Source organism: Phalacrocorax carbo, chromosome 21 (assembly GCF_963921805.1).
Source record: "Phalacrocorax carbo chromosome 21, bPhaCar2.1, whole genome shotgun sequence".
Classification (NCBI taxonomy): domain Eukaryota; kingdom Metazoa; phylum Chordata; class Aves; order Suliformes; family Phalacrocoracidae; genus Phalacrocorax; species Phalacrocorax carbo.
The window spans coordinates 5440476-5456986 of NC_087533.1; the positions used below are offsets into that span (position 1 = coordinate 5440476).

Genomic DNA, 16511 nt, shown 5'->3' on the forward strand with positions numbered 1-16511 from the left:
TTGCCTTTCCCCATCCCCCACCACCCCCAAATATTACAGGGTTTTATTCTCACAACAATTTCCATTATGTGAGTGGCTGAATATTTTACATAACTTCATAGACCTGACGCATCCGAGTGTAAAACTTGGGGCTTTCAATACTACTGAAAGGGCTGCTGTGCTTGGCAACATTATACTTACCAAACATTAAGTAAGTATTATCAAACACAGACACCAAAGCATCCGCCACTGAAGCAACTAGAGCAGATACAGAGCAAAGTTCTTTTAGATCATGTACCCATTTCCGAACTGTCACAAGATACTGCTTTTACTGTTGAACGTTCCATTGTAACTCAGGAGTAGAAGTCTGTGACAAAGGTATTCATTTTACCAGTGCCCTACAGACTTGGACACATCCTTACAACAAAGGAAATCCCACAACAATTGCAAACAGCTGTCTGCAGTATCCCCATACCACCTTCACCAGCCAAAGTGATTGAGCTTGTTGGTTTGCTAAGATCAGATCTGCACCCACATGAACCACTTCCGCTACTGAAACCACAGGGACTATGCAGGGCAAACCACAACCTATCATTTTGTGTCTCTCAACAGACAACAAGAACAAATTGCCAACTTGAGAGCTGCAGTTCATCATTATGAGATATCTAAGCTAAGAACTTTTATCCTCGACACAGAAGTATTTCTGATAAACCATCAATCCCCCCTACCCTTACATTTAGGGAGTTCATATGATTTAAATTCATCCCCTTCTCTCTATTAGTTCCCCCTGAATATTTTTCAAATCTGTTATGATGCTGCCTACCTAAGTCAGGTTAGAAAGCTATACAGCAGTCTACAGCAGCAGGGAAAAATCACTCTTTTAAAACACAGAAATGATGTGAGAAGAACAGCTTACTTCTGGCGGAAGTCACTGTCTAATTTGGGACATTGTATAATAATTTTTCAGAAGGTGGAAAAAATATCCTATCGACACAGATCGGAAAACCGCATTATTTTCTTACTTGCAAAAAAAAAAAAAAGAACAGGAGTTACCATCATCGTGGCTCAAATACTGCCACATGGGACTTGCTGTCACTCCAACCACAGCAAAATTTTAGAAGGCATTATAACAGCTGAGTTTTCTAGTCCCGAACAGTACCAGCACAGCCTCCTCAAGAAACAGACAGGCACTCCCAGACACCAAACGTGTATCTTCAGTCCCCCACAGAAAACTCACACAGCTGTAGCCCTGCCTTGTCAGGGTTTTTTGCCTTACACCAGGTCTTAGTCCTTTACGGCTGACATCTGCCAGTGCATTCTGAAGGCCCACAGGAAACCCCTCTCCTATCTTGCAGTTGCCACCACCTCTCCCATTTCTCTCCCTCTCACTCACTTCCTATTGGCTTTCTCATGTCTTACATTGCAGCTTTTTCCTATTTCCTTTTCTCCTCGCTCATTACAGCTTCCCTCCTTCAATTCTCCTCTTAGCCCCTTTTCCCAACACTTTTCTAGTACCTTTGATCTCAGCCTGTACTCATCAGAATATTCTTTTGCATCTGGGCACAACAGAAGCATGCAATGGTGCCTCTGTGCCATGGGAGTACTGAGAGGAGACGCCTTGTCTGATGTGCTGCCAATAAGCTACACTAACAGCCACTATCATAACAGGGTAAAAAGACTTTCAAGCAGCCATCAGATACTTCAGGTAAGCCTGCAGGTTGAAGCTTGTATGTTTATGGGAGTGGTGAACCCAGAATCCTGTACCTGCCTCAGATCAGTCTAGTGTTTTATTAAATAGAGGGGTCTTCTCCTCTAGACTTGCTTCCTCAGGTCAATTCAGGTCCCACCTAAGCCTGCCAACCGCCTTCCATCCAGCGTAACAGCTCATTCAGGACTCCATAAAAGAGTATCTAACTCTTCATTAGTTACTGGTTTATCTTGGGAAGTCACCCAAGCTCTTGGTAAAATGATTGCCTGTAATACTACAAACCAGGATTCACACTCTGCAAATAAACTGAAGATCAGCTTCTCACATAAACAAGCATAGTTGTGCTGCTACTTATGGTCTCGAGGAACAGCACTTGGGTAAAATTAAGATTTCCACCATTATCTCTGAAGACTTCCAATACGTAATTCAAAAGCTTAGGAGCAGACAGAAACCAATTCGAGTCTTGCCCTTGCATACACCTTTCTTGTGCCAACTGAGAGCAAACAGGAACTCCCATAACCTGGGGACTCTACCTTAGGTTTCTAGCACCAACACTGTAACTTCTTTATAACCACCAAAAGAGGCCCTTTTGCTCAATTCACACAGTTCAGTCCATCTTTCACATAGCCCTGTTCCTTGGTGATAAAGGGTTTAGTTTTTCTGAACCCTTAAATGAACTGAGACCCAAGTGCCACTTCCAGGACAGCATCCACTGTTAGCATACCAGTCCTACAAGGGACACTGCCTATCTTCAGTGGGACATTTGACAGTATCCAAGTAACTAACATGACAATGACCCAGACAGATTACAATGAAATTACTTCAAGTAGAGGAACTCATGTGCTTGGCCTTAGGATCTCTTCCACCCCAGGTATTCACCCTCACAAAGGGCACCATTCATTTGCTTTTCCAGTGCCAAGGCAATTTAATGAAGTACCTTACCAACTGACATCACAGAGCCCAGAAGTTTCAGTGTTGTCAAAACAAAGCTCAAAATAGCCACAGAGATAATATTTAAGCATTTGCCAACAGATGTAAACAGCAATGTTTCTTAGACTTTGCTAAATGGTGTGACCATGCAAGAAAGGGTTCCTGCCCATTGGTCTTAGAAGTCAAACACACACAATACTGAAAATACTCAAGGCAAGGATACAGAGTAATAACAAAGCATAAGTGATGTTTAGTAGATGATTTGTGAATGTCACAGTCTGAACATTGTTTGTTTTGTTTTTACTATTTATACTTATGCTTACATTTTAAACATAAGGACACTGCTTCTTCCTGTCATTTTTAATATATTTATTTTTAAATGTTTTCTTTTAAAAGAAAAATGAGTAAACCTTGTTTCTTCCTGTCTTTCGCTAAGTGTGCTGTTCCTATTTTGTATGTATCCTGCCTTGTATTTTATTCCTTGTACCTTCTTAATCAAACACGGCAGGTTTTACATCCCTTTTCATCTTACTAATTACTTTGCTACTGCTTCCCCCATCCTTATTTTGAGCTCCCTCCTGACGTTAAGACATTATCTACATCCAGGCTCCTGACCCTTAGTTTAATCAAGCTGAGACATGAACTAACACTTCTGTTCTTTAAACCTAGTAATTATCCAGAACAGGGCCACAGAACAGGACATAGCATCACCTACCAGAAAGTATGCATTCAAGTCTATTTTCTCTTAGTGCTACTGACATCTCTTACACAAGAACAATCTAGTTATCTCAAAGCAGATAAAATATCATGACTAGAGTGAAAGAAAGGAGAGTGCTTAGGCAGAGGAATATTTGTGGAGCCTTAGGAATGCCACAAGAAGCATTTTCATTAGTGTCCCAAATCACCCAGTCTAGAAACTGAAGGATAATACAAGTGGGATTCATTAATGAGTCTCCTACTGCTAATTTTCAGGGGGAAGGAAGGGGTATTCACCGAGAAACCTGGAGGATAAAGCCTTGAAAGCAAGAGCCTAAGCTTATCTTTCAAGCAGCACAGCCAACATACTTCCCCGGTGACCCAGAAGGACCACCTAGGGGTTTAAGTGGAGAATTCAGTCTCCAGACCAAGGCAAATACTGCCCCTCTTTGAGGCACTTTGCATAACTACAAGCTATAGCGCTGGGCTGGCCAGGGTGGGGGTTGATGCTTGTAACCATGAGGCAAACAACGCTACCCAGAACACTGGAAAAAATGGGTAAAAAACCAGTTAATACCAAAAATTGTGTTAATGATACTCCAAAGCTTCTTGGTAAAGGAGGGAAACATAAGCAGGCACTGAAGCTACTCACTGAACAGGATTCACACAAAATGCTTAAGGCACAAATTCAGTAGGAGACCCCACTTCTTGAAATAATCAAAAGACCTTGGGATATAGTAATGAAATATGCAAAATAACCAGTACAGGTGTCTGCACTGCTTTCCCCAGGCAAATACATGAATGCTCTACACTACCTTCAGATGGACTGCCAAATAATCCTCAATGCCTAAATCACTACTTTTACAATACAATACAGAATAGTTCTGAAAGTAACCACAAGACTACTTTGCTTTCCAGCAGGAAGACTATAGTCAATGCTGCCACCCTCAAGGACCAAGAAACCTCTCTCCTATATGGGTCATGCTCATCCACACAGAAGTCTGTTTTTTAAAGAATGGTCTGAGAAGATCACGAATGAACGCTCACAAAGCTCAATAACCTCAGCAACTTCTGCCCCAAGGGTAAGATGCATGTTTCTTCTCAGGCATCTCTGAATAGGAGTGCAGCAGGCATTAACAAAACAGAACAGTGATCTTAAAAAGCACTCCAATGGGCAAACTATTTTCCAGAGGAAGAAAGGGGAGGGGTACAACATGGAGAAGGACTATCCATACATGACAGTCGTGAGTTATGTCAATGTGCTACCAGCACTCAATCACTACCATGATAAGCCAGTCTAAGAGTTCTCTGTAGAACAGACTAAATGAGGCTGGAAAAGCCAAAGAGGTCCCTCCATCTTGCAGCAGGGTTTATATATTTCACATTTACCTAGACCCCTATGGACATCACTTTGACAGGAATGGTATCTGACAAGCTTAGATTATCACCAGACCATTTCTCCACACTTTTCATGCAATCCCTCACTCCCTCTCGGCTTTCCATAATTAGCTCTGGCAAGTATTTTTTTTTGCTGCTAAATGCATCGCACCCTGATTCCTGTGAATCTGGACAAGATTTTTAGAAGTCTAAAACTGAAGTAGCCTACATCCCAGCATCATTCCTAAGTTATCCATTTGAAACACTAATAAATGCCATAATAGGAGTTATGTGCACAGGGGGAATTATACAATTGGGCTAACAGATGAAATATCGTTCCTGTCTCCACCCAAATAATCATGACGCCCACAGCTCTATTCAAAACTAGAAAATCAAGCTCACCTCAACTTCTGTTTCCAGTAAAAGCCCTAATAAACTATGCAGCATGAACTGGTAGCATTTGCTTCCTAGCCAACAGTAAACACCACAGACAGTACTCTCTTCTGACAGCTTCAATAAAAGCAAAATTAAAAAATGAGTTTATGAACAGACTATGTCAACTACTAATTTGCAAACATAGCGAAGGCACAGTGATGGAAAGCACATGAAGACTTGCCTCAAAGACTTTTTACTTCATAGAAACAGACATGGTGCTGCAGCTTTCCATAAATATTACACCTTACAAACTCTACTAATTAAGTAGATGCATGATAAAAACATCTAGCTACTCAATAACACTAAGGCATGACTTTCTAAGAAGTTCTTACCCCTATCCTGCTGGGAAAAAAATAAAACTTTTTTTGCCACCATACAGTTAGAGTAGTCCAAGTTACTATGGGGACTTACAAACAGCCAAAGACAGGGAAAGTGCATCTAAGCAGATAAGAAACAAGGGTCTATTTTAGTACCAAGTCAGGAGCAAATCGGCAATTAAAACCTCTCAAGGGTAACTATGTGTAAATTCTACCTCTCCTATTTTCCAATCATAGCAACAGAAACTACAGCACTGTTATAAATAAAACTCATTTGCAAGCAACTGCATAGGAAGAGTCATCAGTTCCTCAACAAGGTACTGCAAAAGCAGTGAGAGCCTCCATTCTTTTACTGTGCTTTAATAAACAGAAAGAAACATAAAGCAAGTTCTGTAGCCGTGCAATTGCTCAACTCTACAGCACGTTTGGAATGGTTACAGGAATAAAAATACAGTTAACTACGAGACCAAAAAAGATTAATTGCATACAAATGTTTCTTTAGTGTCATAACAGGATACAGCAGAGTTCTGATCATCCTTCAGTGGCCTACCAAAGCCTGCAAATGGCTGAATTTCATCCCAGCCCCAGTATGTCCTTGCAAAGAATAAAACCCTTATCTCTCTCGCTCAGCCATGTGTCGCCTGCCACAAACAGCAGAACAGAGCAACGCCCAAAGCCAGCCGGCCTGCCCGAGTGTGTCTGGGCCAGAAGAGCTCTGAAGCGAGCCAACGCAGGCACACTCGTACGCAGTCTCACAGAAGTAACACGGAAACACCTCCTCTGACATGCCCTACTCAGCCACCCACTACATGGAGGGAGGTCCCAAAGCAAGCCTTAGGTGTCCCTCCAAGGTCAATCTCCCCCTTCCAAAATCCTCACACTGACAGCCCGAAACAGCATCCAGGAACTAAAACTCCAATATAGCACTAGCAACTAGACAGCAATTTGTGGAACAAAAAACCCAGACATTTTCAGGCTAAAAGGTACTGCAAATCTCACCTGAATCCAGAGCTGGATGAAGGCAAGCAGGCATTCCGACATTCACCTGACCAATTTTAGATACCTACTTTAGGATAAGAAATGGTCCCCTAGATGTGCTTATTTTCTTCCACTAACTATAAAGGCAATCTAGACAAACAGTTCAGATAGAGATGTTGACCTCAAAGACTTATGAAGTTAAGCAAGATAAATGGCACCTTAGGAGGCCTCTAAACAAATACAGCATAACTAAGAGAGGATTAAATTAAGAGGGTGTAAATGTTTACAAACATAAAGTGGCAGAGGAATAAGGCTGAAGAGGAATTGTTTGATATGGTCAACAGGATTATGAAAAGCAGCAGCTCTCAAAGTAAAAGAACATTGTGAAAGAAAGAAGGGGAAGTAAATGTCACTGTTCTGACTCTCTCATACCATCAGAAGCCATGCAGGGCACCATGCCTCTCCTGGACTACTTTTTGCTTATTTATTTCTAAACCTGAAGTACTACATTAGAAGATAATCCTTCTTTTTCTGCTAGCACCCTTTACAATCTTCTCTAAATGCTGAGTAGCTGACCAGGAACAGCAAGTGTCAGATGCTTCTTCATTAACTTTGAACAGTCATGACACCCTCAGAAGTCTTAACATCTGTTATGTCTTTTTGTTTAATACCTGACATTCCCCCAGGCACTCACCCCCCCCCAGACTTAGGGCACTGAAGGAAGAAGATGCAAGAAAACGATGGTGCTTTGTGAGCCAGCTGGATACTGGAATCCAGCTCAAGGATGAGGCATAACCATTATCAAAACTGACTAGTTTAAGGTTTGGTCCACAGAGAATATTATCCCAGACACATGAGATGTGAACTGGCACGATTGTGTTTCAGCAGAGTCTCAGACACTAAAATCCATTGAACTTTGTTAGGAAAAAAAAAAAGAAGAAAACACTATGAGGAAGAAAAAAAAAGGAGAAAAAATAGAGGAGGGGACTTAATGAAAGAATCATTTATCATACTGGCTACAGAACTGCACTAGAAATGGCCATTCATACATTCCTTCTAATTTACATATACTTTAATGCCATACATGACATCATCAACAGGAACATGAGAGACACAAAACACGTAAAGGATAGGGCAAGTGCAACCTAGACAAGGTAAATGTCAAACAGCTATCACAACACACAGTATGATTGCCATCTTACATTGAAGGGATAGCAAATATTTCCTTTTGTGTCTGTAACAGGGATTTTAAGCAGCTATACATATGTAAAATGCAAATATGTAAAGCTAATGTGGAGAAAAATGCAGGCCCATGCTACCCTATTATATTTGTAATACCATTTAGCATGGACACAAGCTGGGTTTTTCTGTTTTAAGGCAGTTCCCAACTTGATCTCACCAAGGAAGGTCACTGATAAATATGGAGAGAATTTAACATGCCATATGATTTACACCATGTAGATCCAATGACATTAGAAGCATCAAGTTTGTTTATATTGCACCCACTTTACATCACAAGCTTAAGAGCCAGATTTGAAGAGGCAATATGGAGGCTTCTTGGGCCTAATGGGAAAGCAGGCTTTTCACCAATGTACTGCTAGGACAACAGTGACCGAAAAACAGACCCCTCCTGATCCTGCACCATGCTGTAGATAGAATGCAGCAGCCTTGATCCAGACACTAGTAAGCTGACATCCACGTGTTAAGAACATACACCACCACTACATCCAGCGCTCTGCTGAAAGGTTCGGCCACAGAGTAAATGGGCCACGACAACCAAATTCCCTTCGTGCCCCCCAGGCTGGGGTTTCTTCAGGCCAGAGGTGAAGACTAGTGGCAAGGCCAGGCCCAGCTTCTCCACATTGCCCCAACCATCACACAACCCCACCACCAGAAAGCTCTGACTGCCAGGGTTGTGGAGACAGCTCCTCACCTGACATTAAAAGTCTTCTGAACCAGAACCTTAACGGAACACCAAACAGAAACATCCTCTTAACGTGACTGAAAGCAAAAGGAAATGAGACATTTTTGTCTCCACTACATTTTCAATTTGGTTGTTCCAATTCAATAATGGAAAGTATTTTGTTTTACTAACAAGCAAATTAAATTCCCTGTCCTCATGCTTTTCCTTCCCATGCGTTACTCAACTGCTTCTTGGTATGAAAATCCTGTCATTTCTTTTGATATCTTGCAACCTGCCGTTAAGACATACGCTCTTAAATACGTGACAGAATTCTCACAAAGCCACTGAAACACCACCTTCTTTTTTACTGTCACTGCCTTGTCTGGTACAGAAGAAAAGTGTCCTGCAAGTCAATAATACCTCATGCACGTGCACTGCAAAAGAGGACAAAGTTAAGAGTTTTGTTTTGCCGCCTATTCTGCTAGTACAAACATACCACACAACTCATTTCAAAGACTTAGCACTCTATGAACAGCACAGTCATAAACACAGACCAGACGTGATTTTGAGCTGTACTAGAGCCCCTACACACTGCTCAGGCACTACGCTCTGTTAGACCTGAGGAGTCATGAAAATGCCTAAGTGTGAGAACTACACTTACTCTTTCCTGCCCACACCTGGAGACTAAAAGGTGATCTCAGGCACTCAGAAGCATCATCCCTCTGTCCCAGACAGCCCTGGCTTATCCCCTATGCCAGAAGTGCTTGTATTGGTCATGAAAAGCCTAAGCAGCAAGGCCTTTGTCACACATGTTCATGCCTTAACCAACAAATACACGCAATAAAGGAAAACATAATTAAAAAAACATAACAAAAGAGAAGGCTTTTTCACTTACAAGAGTAGAAAAACTGAGGACACTCATTCCATACTTCTGTCTCAAAAGCACATAAGAGGTTTCCTACTTGGTTTTTTTTTTTCCTTACAACAGTAAATACATTTTTTCCCCTGGCTGTGAAGTATCCCAGTACAAGTGAGAGAATCCCAGACTGCTAATGAAATGCACATGGCAGCACCTGCAGAGAAGCCCAGAGGCCTGAACAGGTATCTAAAGCAAGGAACAGATTACTGCAAAGGCAGCGCAGCCACCAGCAGACATTCCTGCTCATCAACTATCCTTCCTGCCCTCACCTGAAGTGACCTCTCTTTGGTAGGCTACAATGTTTGACCTAACAAGAACCAAGTGCATCCCCTCTGCAGCTTTTGAGCTCAGACTCGAGCTGTAGCCTAAACTCCTGCCGCTTTTCCTGCTTTAACTTCTTGCAGAAAAAATTCCTTTCGGTGTCCCTCCCAGCACCAACCCGTCCTGAGAGCTGAATTACAACCCCTAGTTCTTACAAAGTCAGCCTAGCAGGCTTGAAAACAGGTAGGCTTGAAATACTCCAGTTTCAAAGTTAACCTAGTTGCCTTGACAGCTGGCCACCCCAGGTATATACCGATTCCCAGAAACTCAGGTTTAATCCCACTTTTCTGGTGCCACCTGTCACACTGTCACTGAAGTTGGAACACAAAGTAACAAGCTCTGGGAAGCACCTAGACTTTAGAAAATAAAATTTAAAAAAGAAGGAATAATCTAATTTTATACTGACCTGTCCGTGATTGTGGACTGTGTGCCACTCATTGGAGCCTTTGGCAGGAAGTCGTGCTATCCAATTTACATTTTACTATTACTGCAGGAGTATTAACGAGGCTTTGCCCCCCACATGCACTGAGGTTCAGGATCCAGCCTTGCTCCAGAAGAGGCATGCACAGAGGACAAATTCAGTTCAAGGGCAGGAAAAAATAAACAAAAACAACAACAAAAAAAGGAAAAACAAAAATCCAAAACAACTCCAAAACTCGTCTTGCAGTCACACAGAATTTCCAGACCACGGAAGCGCGGCGCGGGGGATGTTCAAGAAAAAACTCCAAGGGAGAAAAAAAAACAACAAACCACAAAACACCACCAAAACGAGCTGTTCCCCTCGATGCTCCCTTCGCCCCAAAGAAGAAAGGAAAAGTGAGGCGTGCCGAGAAAGGAAGTCTTCCGAAGCAACCGCTCCTCCTCACCGGTCCGGGGTGTCGGTGGGGAGGGGACCGCCGGGGGGCGGCGGCGCGGGGGCGGCTGCCCGCGGGGCTCCCCTCGCCGCCGGGGACGCCCGCCGGCTCTCGGCAGGAGGGTGCCCCCTTCCCTCCCCTCCCCTGCCTTTCCTCTCCCCTCCCCGCCGCTGCTCACGGCCTCTCGCCCGCGGGGGGCGGGCGGCGCTCCCCGCCAGCTGCCGCTGTCCCGAGGGCCGCCGCGCAGGGGCCCATGTCCCGCCGCCGGCCCGCCCCGACCCCCCGCCCGCCGGCTCGCCCGCAGGGGGGTCGGGAAGGGCGGCCGCCCCGCCGCCGCCGCCGCCGCCTTTAGGCCCGCGGGTCCATGCCCCGCCGCTCCGCCTGTCGCGCCTCGGCCCGAGCTAGAGCGGGGCGCGGCGGCCCGGCCTGCCGGCGAGGCCCCGCGGGCCTCGGTACGCTCAGCCGGCGGGACTCGGCCTCGCGCTCGCCTCGGTCCCGACCCGCTTCGAAGAGGGGCGAAGCGAGCGCCGCCGCGCCGCTCCTCCCCGCTCCGCTCCTGCCGGCCCGGTTCCGGCCCCGGCCCCGCTGCGCTGCTGCCAGGCGGGAGCGTCGCGTCGCGTCCCGGCGGAGCCTGCGCCGAGCCGAGCCGAGCCGGGCCGGGCCGGGCCGCGCCGCCTCCGCGCTCGCCCCTCCCTCCCGCCTTCGGGGGGCTTGTACCTCCGGGACGCCTCACGCCCGCCCCTCCGGCCGTATCCTTCCGCCGCCGCGCCGCCCGCCGCCCCCGCCGGTAGCCCGCCGCCCCTCCCTCCCCTTGCCCCGGGCGCTCCGGGTGGGCGATGGGGGGGGGGGCCGGGTCCCCGCACTCACAGGCCCCTGCCGGGACAGCCGCAGCCCTCGCCAGGCCGGCGGGGTGTCCCCTCCCCTTCCCATCACGGCCCGTGAACAGCCCCTCCTCCCGCGGCCCGCCGTACCGCTGCCGAGGTTTTCCTCTCCGTGTCCCGTCCCTCCCGGAGCTCCACCGCCCGCCGGCCTCCTCCCTCCCTCCCAGCCCGCTCCTCTGTTGTGGCTTGTCACAAGCTCTCAGGGGCAGGGAGTGTCCCTGCCTCCATCTGCACGGTATGCGGCGTGGAAAACAGGACACCGAGGAAACTCAGAGAATAAACAGCCCATTAGGACGGCGAGCGGCCAGGAGCTGCGTGCGGCTCCGGAGCCTCAGCGAGCCGCCGCCCGCGCCGTTTGCTCCCAGACCGTGCGTAGCTCCGCGTCCAGCCTCGCGTTCCCTGCATTTCCACAACACCTTTCCTTAGGCATTTTTCTCACAGGTGAAGGTGAACAAAAACCCGAGATCAGAACGAGAACTAATCCCTCCCCGTGCGTTTCCCAGCCTCCCAGAAACACTGCAGCTGGGGGCCTGTTCCTGCTCCCCTTCTCTTAGAGCAAAAAACTCCCCCCAGTACGAAAAGGTGAGCAACAGGCTATGTATTACCACACCCATTAAATACAGAATATTTGAACATTCAAATTTCAATGCATGTAGACTTCCCTCTCCTCGGCCACAGCTCCCAACCACCACATCCTTGCTGGTACATTGCTGTAACTCCATGCCATTTATGCCACGTACAACACAGCTTTAGGGAGAAGCGCCTGCCTCAGCTCCAGTTGAGACACGAACAGGATGAAGCACACTGTGACAGATCAGAAGCCAAGTTCTAGGTACATTACCCAACTCGCAATCTCATCGCCAACACAGGGGGATAAATAAGATTCTAGCCAGGCACTCGCGTCCTCAAACACCTAGGAAAAACACCTATATACCAGAAGTTCAGGAACCTCCCATGCTACTATGCCTCATGTTGCCAGGAATTAGGGTTCATGATCAGCACAAAAGCGGAATGGAAAGCAGGACGGCTCTGCTGCCAGGGAGGGTGGGCATTAATACCAGCCGCCCCAGCGCAGACAAACTTGTCAAACATCAGTCTTTCCTACCAAATGCCAACAGACCAAATTAATCTTACTAGCTAATCCCAGTCATATAGGACAGCATCCTTCTTCCCTCTAATTAATCTTACCTTGATACACTTCTTCAAAGCCAGGGCACTGGACTTGGAACGAGTCTGGAAAGATGGCTTCTGGAAACTCAGGGCCAGGTACATCACTAAGCACGCGGGACCATACCTTGCGTGAACCGGGACCCTGCTGCTCTACAACATACAGCTTTTTCATCCTCAGAGCGAAGTGAGCATGAATCAGGAAGCCAGGAGACTGATAGTCTGAGGAGTTTGTTGTTTTGAGGAAGTTCAATGCAAAGCGGGGAAGCATGGGATGAAATAATTTTCTATATGATACTTGACATATATACACAGGACATTTATACTTCCTCTTTTGGTTTCCTTTTGAGGAAGATAGAGGCTTGGGAAAAAGAAAAAAAAAGGTGGGGGTGGGGGTGGAAGACATGTAGCCACAACTGCCTCTCATTCTGCAGCTGTATGCAATACACCGGTCAGGGTAATAGAGTGACTGAATACCTCTATCTATATTTATTATGTATCTCTTTATTGCACCTTCTCTGCAATGAATCCCTCCCTACTTTTAACTTGGGGAACATCAAGTACTGTGCCTTGAGAGAAGAAAGCTCCTGGGAGACCTTCTGTTTCACGGCAGGCCCAGCATTTGCATATTAAGCCTCAATGCTGTTTTATTACTTTAATTATTTTTTATTGTGCATTACAACATAATGACAACAACAATTAGCTGGAGGAAATCCTAAAAAAAAATATATGCGAATGAGAAGGAAACTTATCCCCTGCTGCAGTAAACTGATGTAAAATTCAGCAGAGTGACAGTGATTAACATTTGCCAAAAATTTGCTCAGCATTGTCAACAGAAGAATCAGACAAAACTACATCAATGACATAACAGAAGCATAAAACCCTTACGCACATGGTTCAGTAGATTAACTCTTGCTCATAATGGGCTGCATTCACATTCTGATGTTTAATGCAACAATTAGAAAGAAAAAGCACTAAAAATGCGATTCAAAAGGAGACTCTGAAACCATAACTACTTCTCTTTTCTGCAGACGACTTCTTTGGTGGGAGCTGTTTGCATACTTATGTTAATATAAATGCCTATTTGTGATACTTCTGCTGCCTGGGCAGTTTTACAGTGTGAAATCCAGGGTCGGGATGGGGAAATCAATAAGCAATTACACTGGGAAATACCAATTAAATTTATTTTTTTTTTTATAGCTATAAAGTCCACACTTAACCTGAATTTACAGAGAGTACTGTCATACAGGCATAGATGCTCGAAGCAGAGAGCGCTTACGAACCTCATCAGTCCATGTCCCCAGGGCAAAGCACCAGTGTCCAAGACTGTTTTTACAGTCCAGAGCAGAGCTAAGCGCCTCAAGGGAGGAGGACCCTGAGGCCAGGAAGGTTGAGTCCAACGAAGGATAGCTTCTTACTTTGCCGTAAAGGATGGCGCAGAAAGGACAGATGCTCGGAGGTGCCTTCGGCGGGTCCCCTGACCTGCAGGGCCAGGAAAGGCTCCCCCCGGCTCCCAGCCCCGCACCCGAAGCTCACCTGGGGCGCTGTTGCCATCTGCTGGCACGTCCCGGAACGGCAGCAGTCCCGCACCCGCCCCCAGGCGCCGGCTGGCAGCCAGGCCCCGCTCGCACCCTCCGGCCCCTTCGGGAACGAAAGCGGTGCCAGCTCGGGGAGCTTTGGGGCGCCCTCCGGCCACCTGAGGGTCCCCATGCGGCGGCCTGAGCGGCGTTTGCACCGCCACGGGCTCAGCCCAGACAACGGCAGGAAATCAGCAAAAGCTGATGCTTTTTTTTTACGCCTTGATGCTGGATTTACCACACTGCCTTGCCTCTGATAGCTGGTGTGCTTCAAATTTTAACTGTGAACAAACAGTGAATGTAATAATTTGTCTTTCAGGAAAATTTCCCTTCACATTTCAACTTAGGACACTCAACCAGCAGAGTGACTTACCTGCGAGTGCAATGGATCTCCTGCAGACCTCACGTAAAGAAAAGCTGGTGTTGTAAAACCATGTGCTGTAAGTCAGCCGTGATGGGCTATTATTAGCTGAGTTTCGCTGACATCTATCATAAAAATTAAATGGACAAAGAGTCTTCTAACTTCTGCTACTTACAAATAATCAGTTTAAAACCAGTGATAGAACGCACCAGTATTTTGTACTGTTATTTAAACTTAACATAACTTGCTATGCCAACTGCTCTGCTGGCAAAAAAAAAAAAAAGCCAAACATGAGCTGCTTTCGTAAGGCAACAGCCAACCCTTGAGCCTTGCACAACTGGAGGGGAAAGGCACAGGGGAAAGGATTCCCAAGGCTAACACAGAAGGCAGCTAATTTCCCAAATGTGCATATGAATTTGTGACTCCTGAAGAACACATAGGACCTTGACCTTGTGTCAGGTCCTTGAACTTGAGTCAGGTAAGCCTTGCTCTGCTCTCAAGTTTAGCCTAACTTACACCTTCCTTTTTATAGTGCCCTGCCATTCAATCCAAACTCACCTAAGAACTAATGGCTGCTGCTTAGTTCAGCATCCTTCAATCCCAGGGAACTGCTCTGGCATGAGATTCTTCTGAGCCAGCTGAGAACGTGTGGGGGACTTCATTATTTGCTGAGATTCTACTTCGGAGAGTGCTGAAGATCGTAACGACACCCTGAATCAAATCCAGACATGTGTCTATCTCCTCGCCCATCCACTGAATTTTGCAGCCAGGTGCTGGGCTGATGCTAACCAGCTTCACTGTGACGTGGATGCACCCTGCTTCAGAAACTGATATGACTCATCCAACAGCCACTAACACCTCTCTGGATGCAACTCTAATCTGAAAAAAACCCGCATGAATTTGTCCTGTGCTTCACATTGCTATACAATTTCAAAGCCTTTTAACCATCTCCTACCTTAAAATAGGCACATGATTTGCCACCTAAAGACAGGCCACTTGTTCTGCATCCAGTTCACTGGAAATGCATACAGGGCTGGTCTATACTTCTAAGTCACTTGGACACAAATACAATACTTTGCTGAGACTTCGTCAAGACACAGATAGCCTAATCTATCAGAGCTTCTACTGTGACAGTGTATTACAGTTCCTAAACCTGGATAATCCACATTGCAGTAAGCATTTTTATAGCACTAAGCTTTCTTTCCATATCAGCGTAATTCAAGCAGCAACCTTTATAAGGACAGATGAAGCTGCGTTGTCATGAATTTCCTTCTTGCCCTCTGCTAGAATCCGTGTCCTCTGACTGGAGGGGTGGGAGAGAGGAAAAAAAAAAAAGAGGTATTAGTTATTAGGGTAAAATCTAAAGAGATGGAGAATAACATTATTTCTCATCACCTTGGAGGATTATCAGTTACACTGAACAGACCTTACCCTTCTGACACGATACACAATTCAAACAGCAACATAACACAAGCATTGTTGAAAACCTGTACCTTTTAACATTTGAGAAGCCACAGAAACTGACACTTTCTCCTTTCCATATGAACTTGACTACCAGTAAACCCTTCTTACTTTGCAAAAGCTTCTCCATACACATTGATCTGCTCCACTCCTTCTTAAAGTAATTTTCTAAAGATCTCTTATATGTTGCCAACTTATCAGCTGCCAAGCTCCCCCTGGAACTTGAGGGAAACAGGACAAAGCCTGCAAAAGCTAACACCTTCTCTTACACAGATTTACTAGAGCACATATTGAAGCTGACTTGGAAAGAGAAAAGTGTGGGTATATTGATATAACCAAAAGAGAGTTGCTCCTTGCCCAGAAATTGCTCATGCAATGCAAGGCTAATGCTGACTGATCCTTTCTCGGCCTCTGAAATTTGATTTCTTTGGAAACAGCAGCAGATGTGTTATTTTACTCTCAGCCAGGCTATACAAAGTCTGCAAGTATCAGGAACATACCCATGACTTCCATGAAGCTTAAAACATTCTCTCGTATTTTTTTGTCCAAGAAACAGACCTGCTGACAGCACTGTTATTAGTCTAATAGCAGACTCCAAAGCCTTAAAATGCTATGCTTTTACATCAGTGCTTGGACTACTGTTGCGA

General features: G+C 45.7%; 1 protein-coding gene across 2 annotated transcripts in view; it reads right to left on the minus strand.

The window, feature by feature from the left end:
- The window catches only part of ARHGEF12 (Rho guanine nucleotide exchange factor 12), an 80570-nt gene extending 69963 nt beyond the window's left edge, over positions 1-10607 (minus strand). For both annotated transcript variants that reach the window (XM_064470943.1, XM_064470942.1), the window contains exon 1: positions 9970-10607. In XM_064470943.1, coding sequence (XP_064327013.1) covers positions 9970-10001 — 32 coding nt within the window. In that variant the 5' untranslated portion in view covers positions 10002-10607. The remainder of the gene's footprint in view (positions 1-9969) is intronic.
- Between the last annotated feature and the right edge of the window lie 5904 nt (positions 10608-16511).